The sequence below is a fragment of the Nyctibius grandis genome, chromosome 1 (genome assembly GCF_013368605.1).
Source record: "Nyctibius grandis isolate bNycGra1 chromosome 1, bNycGra1.pri, whole genome shotgun sequence".
NCBI classification, from domain to species: Eukaryota; Metazoa; Chordata; class Aves; order Nyctibiiformes; family Nyctibiidae; genus Nyctibius; species Nyctibius grandis.
In genome coordinates, this window is record NC_090658.1 from 46516366 (window position 1) to 46531784 (window position 15419).

Consider the following 15419-nt stretch of genomic DNA (forward strand, 5'->3'; position numbering starts at 1 on the left):
TTCACACACATACACTCAACGTGCAGTTACTTGCAGTAAATTCAGCTGCGCTGAAAGACACAAAACTATACTCTTACCTGCATCAACTGAAATACTAGATGCATACGTTTCTGGCAAAAGAAAAAAAAAACAAAACCCAAAACCATTCCTTATTTATAAGTATCCTTCTTTCTTTCCCCTCCTCCCATAAGAAAAAAAGCAGAGAAAAAACAAGGAGAGATGTAAAAACGTGGGTACCCTTGCAGGTTTATTCCAGCAATAAACTTGTTTTGTCATCTGAATCCTTTGCATTTTTTTAATTCAAGAGGATCACATGAAGTTTCCATCCTAACTAGTTTTTAAACTTCACAGAATAAAGTTAAGGGAGAAAGAGAAAAGAGATTCAGGATTACAAAGCGCCCTCAAAGCATGAATATAGGAATGGAGTGAAACTTCTGAGTTAAGTCCTGCACAGTGGGAAACTCGCACCATTTTACTGCTGGGACCGACAGGCAAAAGGACCAACATACAGGCAAGTGACTACTTTTCAGACTTTATTGTAAAAAATAGTATGAAACAATAGGAAAAAAGCCACTCCTTGTTCAACCCACCACATATTGCTTTATGTGGAAACAATGGAAAAATGGGACAGAACTGTATTTACCCATTCCTATCCATATATCAGATGATCCCAGCTACTCAGGACATGCTCATGGGAAAAATATTGGCAGTATCACAGCATATGGAAGTGGAAATAAAAAACATGCAGTATTTTCATTTGCAGTTGGGAGGCCTATTTCCTGGAGTCTAAAGATCATGTTGTTTTATCTGTTTTCCTTTAGCATAATGTACATTATCAGACTTCCATAACTTCAGACACCGGCAGAAAGCCCTGATTTTTTGCCAATGGTGACATACCCACCTCAAAGATAAATGTGGAAGTCAGAATGTCTGCCTTATTTCTGTTTGCAATTTCCTTTCCATAGGAACATGCACATGATACAGTTCCTGCTAAAAGATATTTAAAGCTTGGCTAGCCCTTGTTCACTTATACCAGTTCAACTCCACTGGAGGTCCTCAGGGCAGCACAAACAACGGAGAACAGACTTCCAACACCACACTGCATTTGTTTTGGCCAAAAACTGCTTGTTCTAACACCAAATTATTCATGTTAAACATACTTGGTAGGTCGTCTGCTTTTGTCTACAAACAGAAAGATGTCAGATTCTCATTAAACTGTATTACAAAAAATGTAAACCAATACATTCCACAATTATTTTTTTTGTGGATTCTCTAGCTCACATCAAAACTGTGTAGTACCAGTGTTAACTTGAACAGAGCTCAATTTAAACAGAGCCCCAAAACAGAGTGCACAGTAGTATCCACCTGGTGCAATTAGCTTCATTATCAATTGGTGAAAAGTTGACAGCTTCAGTTTCATGATCAAAAGCATTAATCCGAGAAAACTCAAGTTACATGGCGCCTTTGAGACCACATCAGTTTCAAGTCAAGGGATGAACTGACACATACATAGGTGCATTGTCTTAGGTATTACATGAGTATAGAACCCAAGTACTCAGAAAACAGGTCAGCAGAAACCTACGGATAATGCTAAATAACAGTGTCTAACCATTTTTTTTCCACTGCTGCGATTGGTGAAAACTGGTAACAGCAACCACAGCAGTCTAAGGTGACTCACACAACTGACAGTCACTGGTGTAGAGCATAGTGGAAATTCTGGTCATTCTGAAAGAAGATACAATGGAGCAATACAGGAAATTCCATACCGAGAGGACAAAGTCAAACATTGGTTCTCTTGCACATCATAAAAAGTATTTTTGGTTACAAATTACCACAGCAAACAATCTTCTCATAGATAAAACTAAAAATGTCTCTACCTAAAAAGCTTTGAGAAGGGTCAAAACTCCACAAACCGTAACTAAAAAGATTTCTCTAAGTCCTCTTCCCTTCTGAATTGCAACCATCTCCTCATTTTAAGAAAGACCCTCCTCTTGGTCAATCAGTTCTGTTTTGGTGGAGAACACATCAGCCAGCATGTGCTTTGGGATTTCAGATCCCCGTACCTTTAACGTGTAGCAGGCATTCTCTACTTTTGCCAGACTCTGTTTCAAGGTATACAGCTTCTTAGATACTTCGTAAGGTCCAGTGTTGCCAATGAAAGTAAAACCATCGTAAATCTGACGTAAGAACTGGCTCAGTTCAAAAGGTGTGTCTATGTCACCATTTCCAACACTGCTGATACACAGCCGCATCAGCTCTCCAGTTAGATCAGCCACTCCCAGCAGGTAATCTACAGGTGTTACCTTCAGGCTCCAAGTGTGTGGTTGTTTATCATGGGAATTGGAGGTCTGAGGACAGAACAGAAGAAAGTCCAGTACTGAGAACTATGAAACAGCAGTCTATAATGGTTCAAATACACACTAACTTATCTAACATAAGTGGTAATTAAAAACATTCTGGAAAATTAAATTGCATGGCACTTCCACACAGTCTGATTTCAGAAGTATTAATCTCCTTCCAGGATACCGCAAGATATGAAAGCATCATTTCCACTTGAGATGTGATTTCCATTCTAGCAAGCTTGATGAACTTACCCTGCCTCTAACATCTCTATTTGCGAACAGAATTATCACATCTTTGTACCAACATTTATTTGCAGTTGCTTTTTTTTTTTTGGCTGACAGATCTCAGCATAATAGATTTAAATTTTCCCTAAATTTTGGTCTGTCCAAAGCTACCAAAGCAATCAAGAATCAAAAAGAGTCTACACTATGAAAACAAATCATATCATTTTGTAATAGTATCTTGAATTTCAAAATATATCTTCTGCAAGAAGCTGATAGGTATAGTTCTCTCAGATCTGTTTTACATCAAGTGAACTCATTAAAATAGCTAAAAAAATACTTCATGAAGAAAACTCAACATAAAGTTACAAGTTTGCTCCTATATCCAAGTTTCCAGTACTTTTTATTGCCAAAATATTGGTAATGTGGGAGACAACTCAGGTTTCTTTCCGTTCCCTTGTTCCCATAACATGCTATGCACCTGAATTAGAAAGTCTGGTCAGAGGCATGTATGCAGGGGTTAACAACTTCACAATTTGCTAAAACAGGTGTGCCACAATGGGTTTGCCGCTGGTAAGAACAAATGAACTTAAGCTAAAAGCTTGTCTTCTTTGCAAATATCTTACAAGAGAATGAAGAAAGAATAAGAGTGCTTTACAGCAGAATCTCTTCAACAAAAGCAGGCTCAGGAATTCATCCAAAGCAGTAGTGCTGTGCATTACTGTACATTGCACATGAACTGCGTGTGCATTTCACAGAATCACAGAATCACAGAATGTTAGGGATTGGAAGGGACCTCGAAAGATCATCTAGTCCAATCCCCCTGCCGGAGCAGGATTACCTAGACCATATCACACAGGAACGCGTCCAGGCGGGTTTTGAATGTCTCCAGAGAAGGAGACTCCACAACCTCTCTGGGCAGCCTGTTCCAGTGTTCGGTCACCCTCACCGTAAAGAAGTTTTTCCTCAAATTTAAGTGGAACCTCCTGTGTTCCAGCTTGCACCCATTGCCCCTTGTCCTGTCAAGGGATGTCACTGAGAAGAGCCTGGCTCCATCCTCTTGACACTTGCCCTTTACATATTTATAAACATTAATGAGGTCACCCCTCAGTCTCCTCTTCTCTAAGCTAAAGAGACCCAGCTCCCTCAGCCTCTCCTCATAAGGGAGATGTTCCACTCCCTTAATCATCTTTGTGGCTCTGCGCTTGACTCTCTCTAGCAGTTCCCTGTCCGTCTTGAACTGAGGGGCCCAGAACTGGACACAATACTCCAGATGCGGCCTCACCAGGGCAGAGTAGAGGGGGAGGAGAACCTCTCTCGACCTGCTGACCACACCCCTTCTAATACACCCCAGGATGCCATTGGCCTTCCTGGCCACAAGGGCACACTGCTGGCTCATGGTCATCCTGTTGTCCACTAGGACCCCCACGTCCCTTTCCCCTACGCTGGTCTCCAACAGCTCTGCCCCCAACTTCTACTGGTACATGGGGTTGTTCTTGCCCAGATGCAGGACTCTACACTTGCCCTTGTTATATTTCATTAAATTTCTCCCCGCCCAACTCTCCAGCCTGTCCAGGTCCCTCTGAATGGCTGTGCAGCCTTCCGGCGCGTCAGCCACTCCTCCCAGTTTTGTGTCATCAGTGAACTTGCTGACAGTGCACTCTAATCCCTCATCCAAGCCGTTAATAAATATATTGAATAGAACTGGTCCCAGAACCGACCCTTGCGGGACTCCGCTAGACACAGACCTCCAACTGGACTCTGTCCCACTGACCACTACTCTCTGGCTTCTTTCCTTCAGCCAGTTCACAATCCACCTCACTACCCGATCATCCAGACCACACTTCCCCAGTTTAGCTGCGAGGATGCTGTGGAAGACCGTGTCAAACGCTTTACTGAAATCGAGATAGACCACATCCACAGCTTTACCATCATCTATCCATCGGGTAACATCCTCATAAAAGGCTATCAAGTTGGTTGAGCAAGACTGCCCGTTGGTGAAGCCATGCTGAGTGCCCCTAATGATCCCCCTATCCTTGATGTGCCTAGAGACAGCACCAAGAACAAGTTGCTCCATCATCTTTCCGGGGATGGAGGTGAGGCTGACCGGTCTATAGTTACCCGGGTCCTCCTTCTTGCCCTTTTTGAAGACTGGAGTGACATTCGCTTTCCTCCAGTCCTCAGGCACCTCTCCCGTTGCCCACAACTTAGCAAAGATGATGGAGAGTGGCCTAGCAATGACTTCCGCCAGCTCCCTCAGCACCCGTGGGTGCATCCCATCAGGGCCCATGGATTTATGGACGTCCAGGTTGCTTAATTGGTCCCTGACCCAGCCCTCATCAACCAAGACAGATTCCTCCTCTATCCTGACTTCTTCTGAGGCCTCAGGGGTCCGGGGCTCCTCAGGACAGCCTCCAACAGTATAGACAGAGGCAAAGAAGGCATTCAGTAACTCCGCCTTCTTTTTATCCTCTGTCTCCAGGACCCCCACCTCATTCATCAGTGGGCCTACATTGCCTCTAGTGTTGGCTTTACCTGCAATGTATTTGAAGAAGCCCTTTCTGTTGTCCTTGACCTCTCTTGCAAGGTTTAATTCCAAGGAGGCCTTAGCTTTCCTAGTTGCCTCCCTACATCCTCTGACAACAGACTTATATTCCTCCCAAGTGGCCAGCCCCTCCTTCCACGATCTGTACACCCTCTTCTTCCACTTGAGTTTGCCCAGCAGTTCCCTGTTTAACCATGCAGGTCTCCTGGTACCCTTCCTTGACTTCCTACCTGTTGGGATGCTCTGATCTTGAGCTCGGAAGAAGCAGTCCTTGAATGCTAACCAACTATCTTGGGCCCCCTTACCTTCTAGTACCCTGTCCCATGGGATTGCCCCTAGCAATTGCTTGAAAAGGCCAAAGTTGGCCCTCCTGAAGTCCAGGGTTGTGATTCTGCTAGCTATTCTGTTCCTGCCACATGAGATCCTGAACTCTACCATCTCATGGTCACTACAACCAAGGCTGCCCTCAACCTTCACCTCTTCAACCAGACCCTCCTTGTTAGTGAGGATCAGATCCAGCAGCGCTCCTCTCCTAGTTGGCTCATCCACCATTTGCATCAGAAAGTTATCATCAACGCACTGGAGGAACCTCCTGGACTGGGGATGGCTGGCTGAGTAGGCCTCCCAGCAAATATCAGGGTAGTTGAAATCCCCCATGACAACCAGGCCCTGTAATTGCGAGACTGCTCTCAGCTGCCTGTAGAAGGCCTCATCACCCTCCTCATCCTGATCCGGTGGCCTGTAATAGACACCCACAACAGTATCACCCCTGCCAGCCTGCCCCTTAATTCGCACCCACAAACTCTCAACTCGCTCCTGATCTGCCTCTGGACAGAACTCAATACATTCTAGCTGCTCACTCACATAAAGAGCAACTCCACCACCTCTCCTTAGCGGCCTGTCTTTCCTGAACAGGACATAGCCATCCATGACCACATTCCAGTCATGCGAGGCATCCCACCAAGTCTCTGTAATTGCCACTAGATCATAGCCCCCCGACCGAACACGGATTTCTAACTCCTCCTGCTTATTCCCCATGCTGCGTGCATTGGTGTACAGGCATTTCAGGGAGCGAGCTGGGCACACCGGTTTCATCCCAGATTCACCCCCTGAATTCACCCCAGGGGGATAGGAGGCCTCCTGGTCTACCTCAACACTAGAGCGTTGCCCCAGTGGTGCAAGTCCAGCTACCACCCCATCCCCTTTCGAATCTAGTTTAAAGCTCTCCGAATGAGCCCTGCTAATTCCTGTCCCAGAACCCTTTTGCCCCTACGACATAAACCTTTCCCATGTATTACGGTCACGCCTGTTGTCTTATAAAACCAGCCATTATCAAAGAACCCAAAGCCCTGCCTGTAGCACCAGTCTCGTAGCCAGGCGTTAATAGAGAGAATCCTACTGTTCCATCCCACGTCATCACATGAAAATGGAAGGAGGGAGGAGAAAACAACTTGTGCTCCAGACTCTTTCACCAACCGCCCTAGGGCCTTATAGTCTTTCTTCATCCCCCTCAGACTACGGGATGCAGCTTCTTCCCCACCTGTCTGGAAGATCAGCAGGGGGTAGTAGTCTGTGGCCTTCACCAGGCTGGGGAGTTGCCTGGTGATATCCCTGATTTGGGCTCCAGGCAGGCTGCAGACCTCCCTGTGATGGGGGTCAGCTCTGCATATTGGGCCCTCAGATCCCTTTAGGAAGGAGTCTCCAACCACTAAAACTCTTCTCTTCTTCCTTGTGGAGGAGGTAGCTATACGCCCGTCAGGTTTTTCTGACTGTGGTGGGACCTCTGATATAGGTTGCCTCTCCACCACATCCCCATTGGACCAGCTGTATTCCACTAGGGCTTCATATCTATTGCTCAGAGGCAGCTGCGGAGGCAAGGTAGGCAAGGAGGGCACTCGCCTTTTGCCACGGCCATAGACTTGCCTCCACTCACTCCTCTCCTCTAGGTTATCGTTTTCCACCTGAGAGGGGCAGAGTACAGGGGTCCCTCGATCCTGGGAGCTCTCCGGCAGGTGCTCCCATTTTTGTTGCACGGAGGGCAAAGCCTGGCTCCACCAGTCTATCTCCATTTCAGCCTCCCGAATGCTCCTAAGCCTTTCTACTTCGGCTTGAAGCCTTTCAACCTGGCTTTGCAGCTGTGCCGCTCGGCCAAGCAGATCATCTACTTGCTCACAGCGCACACAGCCCCCTGACACCACAGAGACGGTGTAGCATTCCCTGCAGCCCGCAACCTGCACCATCGCCTCCTTCCGTGGGAGCTCTGTCTGGGTTCCCACATCCATTTTGGTCTTCTTCCACCGGGTAGATACCATTGTTCTTTCACTGAACTGGGAAATACCTGTTGGTGCCACCCCTGGTTCACAGCTCCTTGGCACCTTCCTCGCCTTGTGCACTGGGAGGGAGTCAGCGCCCTCCCCAACGAGCTGCAAACAACTGCAGCCTCTCCTGCCCTGGGACACACCCAGTGTGTTTCTGTACATTACTACAAAATCGCCTTTGGTCCCCTATCAACAATCGAACTGTGCCCAGTTCACTGTGGTTGGTGGCAGTCGTTTGTCCCTATGCAAAAAGTTCTACTTAGGGCAGGGTAGGAGAATGGGCAAGTGAAGAAACAGCAGATATGGTTTTAGGGCTAAGGTATGATAGGACATAAGCTTGTCCTCTGAGGGGAAGCATCAAGATCAACTCCAGGAAAGTTATAAACAACCAAGCTAAGACATATGCAGTGCGTTTTAACAGAAGCTGAATACAGTGCCTCCTGTGACTCGTTCAGTACCAGCAGTAAGATTTCATTCATGGAGTTCATCCTGCCTTGGATTCATTTGTCTCCCCCAACATTTGCTACATCACTATACTCCAGTAGGCCTTACAGGCAGTCCCAGCCATTAAAAATCCCTCCTCTACATTTGTGTGCTAGTATTTTGCTATCCTGGATTTTTCCCCCTACCAGAAGGAGTTCAGTTTGCTCTGAATAAAAAGGATGTGAAATTTATAAACTTGTATCCCATAGATTTAGTTTACTACTTGTCAGAACAAAAAGCATGTTTTGAACAAGTGAGTCAAAGCCCACATGTATATCTAATACCATTCCACTAACTGGCCTTATTTAATCAGATGCCCAAATCATGACTAAGCCTACTCACTGCATTTCCATCCCAGAAAGATGTTTGTCACATGCGAAAAGAAAAACTTTTACCATGTTTGTTGTTTCTTCTCTGTCTTCTGCTGTAAATACTAGTTGTTTGTTGATTTCTTCAACACTAATCAAAGATCGTGTTCTGATAAAATACTGAAATGAGACTGCCTCAACATATTCTTGAAGTCCTGCAAAAATAGCAGAAGAATTAAGCTAATGACTCGAACTTTCCAGCAATGATCCATGCTCACAATTATTTATTAGAAATCTTTTAAGTGAGGCTATTTGAAGGTTACTAGCAAAAAGTGAAAATTAAAATAATGCAGAAATAACACTGAAACATAATCTAACATAGCATGCTTCTGAAGTACAAAAACCAGACGAAGAACACAGCAGAAAAACGTGTTCACATTTTTACTCCAACTGCATTTTTCATTCAGAACCTTCTGTAATATCGGTATAAAGCATCACATGACTCTGAAACATACTGAACAGGAGCTCGCCATAATGTCCCTCAGGGGTCCGTACTGGGACCAGTACTGTTTAATATCTTCATCAATGACATAGTGCGTTTGAGTGCACCCTCAGCCAGTTTGCAGACAACACCAAGCTGTGTGGTGCGGTTGACATGCCTGAGGGATGGGATGCCACCCAGAGGGACCTGGACAAGCTCGAGAAGTGGGCCCATCTGAACTTCAACAAGGTGAAGTCCAAGGTCCTGCACGTGGGCTGGGGCAATCCCTGGTATCAATACAGGCTGGGGGATGAAGGGATTAAGAGCAGCCCTGCAGAGATGGACGTGGGGGTACTGGTGGATGAAAAGCCAGACATGACCTGGCAACGTGCGCTCGCAGCCCAAAAGCCAACCGTATCCTGGGCTTCATCAAAAGCAGCGTGGCCAGCAGGTCAAGGGAGGTAATTCTGCCCCTCTACTCCACTCTCATGAGATCCCACCTGGAGTACTGCATCCAGCCCTGAGGTCCTCAGCACAGGAAAAATATGGGCCGGTTCGAGCAGGTCCAGAGGAGGGCCACAAAAATGATCAGAGGGATGGAACACATCTCTTATGAAGACATGCTGAGAGAGTTGGGATTGTTCAGCCTGGAGAAGAGAAGGCTCTGGGGAGACCTTATTGCAGCCTTTCAATACTTAAAGGGAGCTTATATGAAAGGTGGGGACGGACTTTTTAGTAGGGCCTGTTGCGACAGGACAAGGGATAATAGTTTTAAACTAAAAGAGGGTAGATTTGGACTAGACACAAGGAAGAAATTTTTTACAATGAGGGTGGTGAAACACCAGAACAGGTTGCCCATAGAGGCGGTAGATGCCCCATCCCTGGAAACATTCAGGGTAAGGTTGGGCAGGGCTCTAAGCAACCTCATCTAGTTGAAGATGTCCCTGCTCATTGCAGGGGGGTTCAACTAGATGACCTTTGTCCCTTCCAACCCAAACCATTCTATGATAATGGAGCTTTTAAAATACGGTATTTGTATGATGGAGAGCGCAGATTACAATTTCTCAAGTTCACAAAGACATAGGACACAATGTGGAGAAAAAGACTGCAGATAAATCAAAAGCAAAGCAGCTCACCTACAAAAAAAAAAAGTTGTTACCTTTCTTTAATCTTATTAGCAACAGTAGATACTTGTTTAAAACTGAATTTCCCATTTCTCTGTTTTGTGGGAATTAGTGAACAGGCTCCTTAAAACATGCAGGTCAGGTGAAATTCATGTTCAGGACAAAGCATCTGTTGTTACAAACCACTCCAGAACAAAACAAAACAAAAAAACAAACAAACAAAAAAAAAATCAAACAGACAGTGCTGTTATGTCCAATAAGAGGAATACACTGAACAACACACAACACTTCTGTCCAAAAGAACTTATACTCTAAAAACAAGGTATGCAGGGGGACAAAAGGAGTGGGTGTGTTGGCAAGGAAACAGAAGATGGGATAACAAATGTAGCTTGTGCCAGGTTTGTATGCCATCTGCAGCCACCTGCCACAATTACCTCTCGCTACCTACTTAGCAGATGGTGATTTTCTGTATGTATTATAGCAAAGGTGAGATCTAAAAAAGAGCTTGAATGATCAGACAGCTATTTCACAGGTTTTGTCACTTTTTCCTTATGTGCAGAGAGCAGATTTGGGGAAAGCGTGTGGGAAAAGTTCATAAGCAGAAAGCTGAAGTTGGCACTGTCAGTGGAAAAAAAGCAGAAACAAACCTGGAACAAACAGCCATGGCAGGACTAAGCTAAAAAAAGTTCTGAAGACAAAATCAGTGCATGTGTATATCTGACCTATGGACAGAGAAAGCGCCAAAGGAGGACATTAAAGGAACAGGCTGTAACATGACAGAGATGGCTCCAGCAGAGCCATTCTGAGCCATTTTAAGGGGATGGTTTCACTTCAAGAGAAGCAATGAGGTGACACTGCCATATCACACTGCAAGAGGGCCAGGATTAGACAATAGTTTTGCCAGTGCATAAAGTGAGAAAATGTAGAGGTACCCAAGGGTAACAGTAGAATCCTGGTTCCATTAGAATAATCTTAAAATCCTCACTCAATCTCTACAGGGCCAGGATCTCATCTTACGGAGATATGCGGGAAGCAGCAAATTTAGACTTCATCTGCATCAAAGAAAAAGTCTAAATCAAAAAAGAACATAGATTTGAATAACAGATGAGGGTGGATATACCTCCAAAAAACTAGAGGTAACCGCAAGGGAAAATTCACAGAATATCACACAGAATCAACCAGGTTGGAAGAGACCTCAGGGATCATCGAGTCCAACCGCTGCCCCTACACCACCCTGTCAACTAGACCATGGCACTAAGGGCCATGTCCAGTCTTTTCTTAAACACATCCAGAGATGGTGACTCCACCACCATGTACAAGTTGGGGGCAGAGCTGTTGGAGACCAGCGTAGGGGAAAGGGACCTGGGGGTCCTAGTGGACAGCAGGATGACCATGAGCCAGCAGTGTGCCCTTGTGGCCAAGAAGGCCAATGGCATCCTGGGGTGTATTAGAAGGGGTGTGGTCAGCAGGTCGAGAGAGGTTCTCCTCCCCCTCTACTCTGCCCTGGTGAGGCCGCATCTGGAGTATTGTGTCCAGTTCTGGGCCCCTCAGTTCAAGAAGGACAGGGAACTGCTAGAGAGAGTCAAGCGCAGAGCCACGAAGATGATTAAGGGAGTGGAACATCTCCCTTATGAGGAGAGGCTGAGGGAGCTGGGTCTCTTTAGCTTAGAGAAGAGGAGACTGAGGGGTGACCTCATTAATGTTTATAAATATGTAAAGGGCAAGTGTCAAGAGGATGGAGCCAGGCTCTTCTCAGTGACATCCCTTGACAGGACAAGGGGCAATGGGTGCAAGCTGGAACACAGGAGGTTCCGCATAAATATGAGGAAAAACTTCTTTACGGTGAGGGTAACTGAACACTGGAACAGGCTGCCCAGGGAGGTTGTGGAGTCTCCTTCTCTGGAGACATTCAAAACCCGCCTGGACGCGTTCCTGTGTGATATGGTCTAGGCAATCCTGCCCCGGCAGGGGGATTGGACTAGATGATCTTTCGAGGTCCCTTCCAATCCCTAACATTCTGTGATTCTGTGATTCTGTGATTCCAATGTCTAATAACCCTTTCTGTAAAGAAATTCTTCCTGATGTCCAACCTGAACCTCCCCTGGCGAAGCTTGAGGCTGTGCCCTCTTGTCCTATCGCTAGTTGCCCGGGAGAAGAGGCCAACTCCCACTTCACTACAACCTCCCTTCAGGTAGTTGTAGACTGCAATAAGGTCACCTCTGAGCCTCCTCTTCTCCAGGCTAAACAACCCCAGCTCCCTCAGCCGTTCCTCGTAGGTCAGACCCTCCAGACCCTTCACCAGCTTGGTCGCCCTCCTCTGGACTCGCTCCAACACCTCAACATCTTTCTTGAAGTGCGGGGCCCAGAACTGAACACAGTACTCAAGGTGCGGCCTCACCAGTGCCGAGTACAGAGGCACGATCACTTCCCTAGACCGGCTGGCTACACTATTCCTAATAGAGGCCAGGATGCCATTGGCCTTCTTGACCACCTGGGCACACTGCTGGCTCATGTTTAGCCGGCTGTCGATCAGCACCCCCAGGTCTCTTTCCGCCGGGCCGCTTTCTAACCACTCTTCCCCCAGCCTGTAGAGCTGCATGGGGTTGTTGTGGCCGAAGTGTAAGACCCGGCACTTGTTCTTGTTGAACCTCATGCCTTTGGTCTCAGCCCATCTATCTAACCTGTCCAAATCCCTCTGAAGGGCCTTCCTACCCTCCAGCAGATCGACACTCCCACCCAGCTTGGTGTCATCTGCAAATTTACTGAGGGTGCACTCAATCCCTACGTCTAGATCATCTCTAAAGATATTGAACAGCACCGGCCCCAGAACTGAGTCCTGGGGAACACCGCTAGTGACCGGCCGCCAGCTGGACTTTGCCCCATTCACCACCACTCTCTGGGCTCGGCCACCCAGCCAGTTTTTAACCCATTTAAGAGTCCACCCATCCAAGCCCCGGGCAGCCAGTTTGTCTAGGAGGATGCTGTGGGAGACAGTGTCGAATGCCTTACTGAAGTCTAGATAGACTACATCCACAGCCCTGCCCTCATCTACTAAGCGGGTCACTTTGTCATAGAAGGAGACCAGGTTGGTCGAGCAGGACCTGCCTTTCATGAATCCATGTTGGCTGGCCCCGATGCCCCGATTGTCCTGCACGTGCCGTGTAATGGCACTCAGGATGATCTGTTCCATCACCAATTCATTCAATTCCATTCAATTGCAGAAGGCCTTCCACATTACAAACACAAAAGCGTCATGAGCGACCTGCAGTTTCTCCTTTTAAATATGTATTTGCAAGGTGAGCAGAGGCAATTCAGAATCGCAATTCAGCCTGTACCCTTTGTGCTTCTGTACAGCAGCAATGGGAAAAGTAGAATAAACATCCAGCAAACAAAGCCACACTCAGCACTGCTGTTCACAAATCAGAACACACACAAGGATCTGCAAGGCCAATTAAATACAATCATTTAATCGACTGAATTCAGGTAAAGCATTCTGGGCACAAGCAATAGAAAAATACTAGATAAAAGCTACTCAGGATCTTCTAAGATAAATAACTTCAGAAGCTGCAGAGAGGTAGATTTCATCAGCCATTCTTTTCCTGACTTACTCTCTGATGTAATATGGCCAGTAATCCATTACGAAATTTTGGCTTTTTCTGTGGATAAGCTGTAAGCTACCAGATACAGCTGCACTCAACATGACAACATAGCAGAGAGAGAATCTCGGAGATCTGTGGAGAAGACTATCACATATGAAGAATCAACTTGGCATTTTCCCAAGTTCTCAGAGAGATCAAATCAGCTCTCAAACTTTTTGGTAAACAGTTTTCTCGATCAATCGAAACTTCCAGTTTCAGCTCACGCCACTTTACTACTTCTCCACACACATTTTATCCTTTTCCAGGATAAGTGCCTAGCTCCTCTGCTCATTTATATTTATGTATTTTTTATAAGGGCATATTTATATCTATGTATACAGACACACACTCTTTTGCTTCCTCCCACCATGCCACCCTAGCTGACATGTTTCACTCTTCTCCTCGCTCCTTCTGTTTAACGCCACCATGTGAATGTTGCGCGCACAGTCTGGTTTGTCATTTACTGTCACCTTTTCACAATTAGGGAATCCATCTCTCACTATTTACAAGTAAGCCTTACAAAACCTCATTTAAATTTGGTTCCATTATAAATAGATTGGTAACAAATCCTGGTAACAACTACTCTGCAAAAAAAATTCATATTTGACTTTTTTTTTTCCCCTCTTTTTAAAATCCTTCTTCCAGAAGTAGCTACAACATGACACTTCAGTGACCCAAGACCTTGAAATAAGGTGATTCCATGTGCAGGTAGAAGGATGTTTAAACATGTTATGTTTTAAGCTAAATGGTAGGACATCCGCTATTTTCAACAAATAATCCCCAAGGTCAAAACCCCATCCCATTTCACTACACCATCCAACAATACCTTTCCCCTTATGCTCTTGGTTTGGATTTATTCCAAAATTGGCTTATTTACACACCGAGCTGCCAGTAATGGAATAGTTTGTAAGGCCGCCTTTTATCTAATTTTTTTTTTTCCTAGTACACGGACCAAAAAACCCAATTAAAAGCACTGTATTATTTCTTCTAGCACTTCTTAGAATTACAGATGTAAGGTAACAAAAAGCTTAAATATTTTGATATTTTCTTAGATTTACTCTATATAAATAGCTTGTACTAGTGACAAGTTACAGTGACCCGGTATAACAGCTTCCTTCTATATTTTGAAAATTTATTTTCTACGTAAGAACTAGAAAGTTACACTGAGATATCTTCTGAGCACATATTATCTACGAAGGAGGAGATTTTGTGCCTGAAAGTTTGAGCACTTTTTTTGCCAGCTGCATCAGCTGATATTCAAGACATTTATCCTTATCTATATATGCAAGCTCTGAGAAAGAACTGTTAAGCAGCTTCTCTAAGAAACTGAGCAAGAAATCACGTTCCTTCAAAAAAACAAGTCATCAAAGCACTCAATCCAAGAGTCAAATGAATGCATAAGGGGTAGAAAAAGAGAGTTGTATTTAAAAAATTAGTAAAGAATAGAAATTCCTTAATTGCAGGAGTCAGGTTAGGGTAAACAGAATCTAATTCCACCCCAGATGTACATGCATGCGCGCACAGAATGTTCAGAATGACAGATCGAGCAAGAGATGAAAGTTTCCTCCCAAAATTTTTACTTCATTGCCTCCTTTAAATACCTGTTCAACAGTTAAAAAATGGGTTAAAATGGATTTCATGCCTCTCAGTTCTTAAGGTTAGCAATGCCAATGCTACCTGCCATCTTCCTGAATAAGCTTCTTCTCTCCCTGTTTTTTCTCAGACTCATTTTCTTTCTATCCCTTTGTCCTCTTTCTTTCCTCTTTCTCTGTATCTCTTTGTTCACAGAGCAGCCTGTGCTGAAGGTTAGGACACAAGCAGATGACAGTCTGGGTTCTCTTACCCAGCTCCTCCCCTAAACCGTGCAGCAGGAATCACAGGCCAATAGCAGCCACTAGCAAGATGGTAGGAAAATATACACAGCAAGTTTCTTCCAGGATCACTATATTAAGGGTGGG

At 45.3% G+C, this 15419-nt stretch overlaps 1 protein-coding gene across 2 annotated transcripts in view; it reads right to left on the reverse strand.

Annotated features, from left to right (window-relative positions):
- Nucleotides 1-516: 516 nt before the first annotated feature.
- TSNAX (translin associated factor X) overlaps nucleotides 517-15419 on the reverse strand; it is a 35535-nt gene continuing 20632 nt past the window's right edge. For both annotated transcript variants that reach the window (XM_068401254.1, XM_068401262.1), the window contains exons 5-6: nucleotides 8306-8433; nucleotides 517-2348 (exon numbers count right to left, since the gene is read on the reverse strand). In XM_068401254.1, the coding sequence (XP_068257355.1) occupies nucleotides 1974-2348; nucleotides 8306-8433 (503 nt within the window). In that variant the 3' untranslated portion in view covers nucleotides 517-1973. The remainder of the gene's footprint in view (nucleotides 2349-8305; nucleotides 8434-15419) is intronic.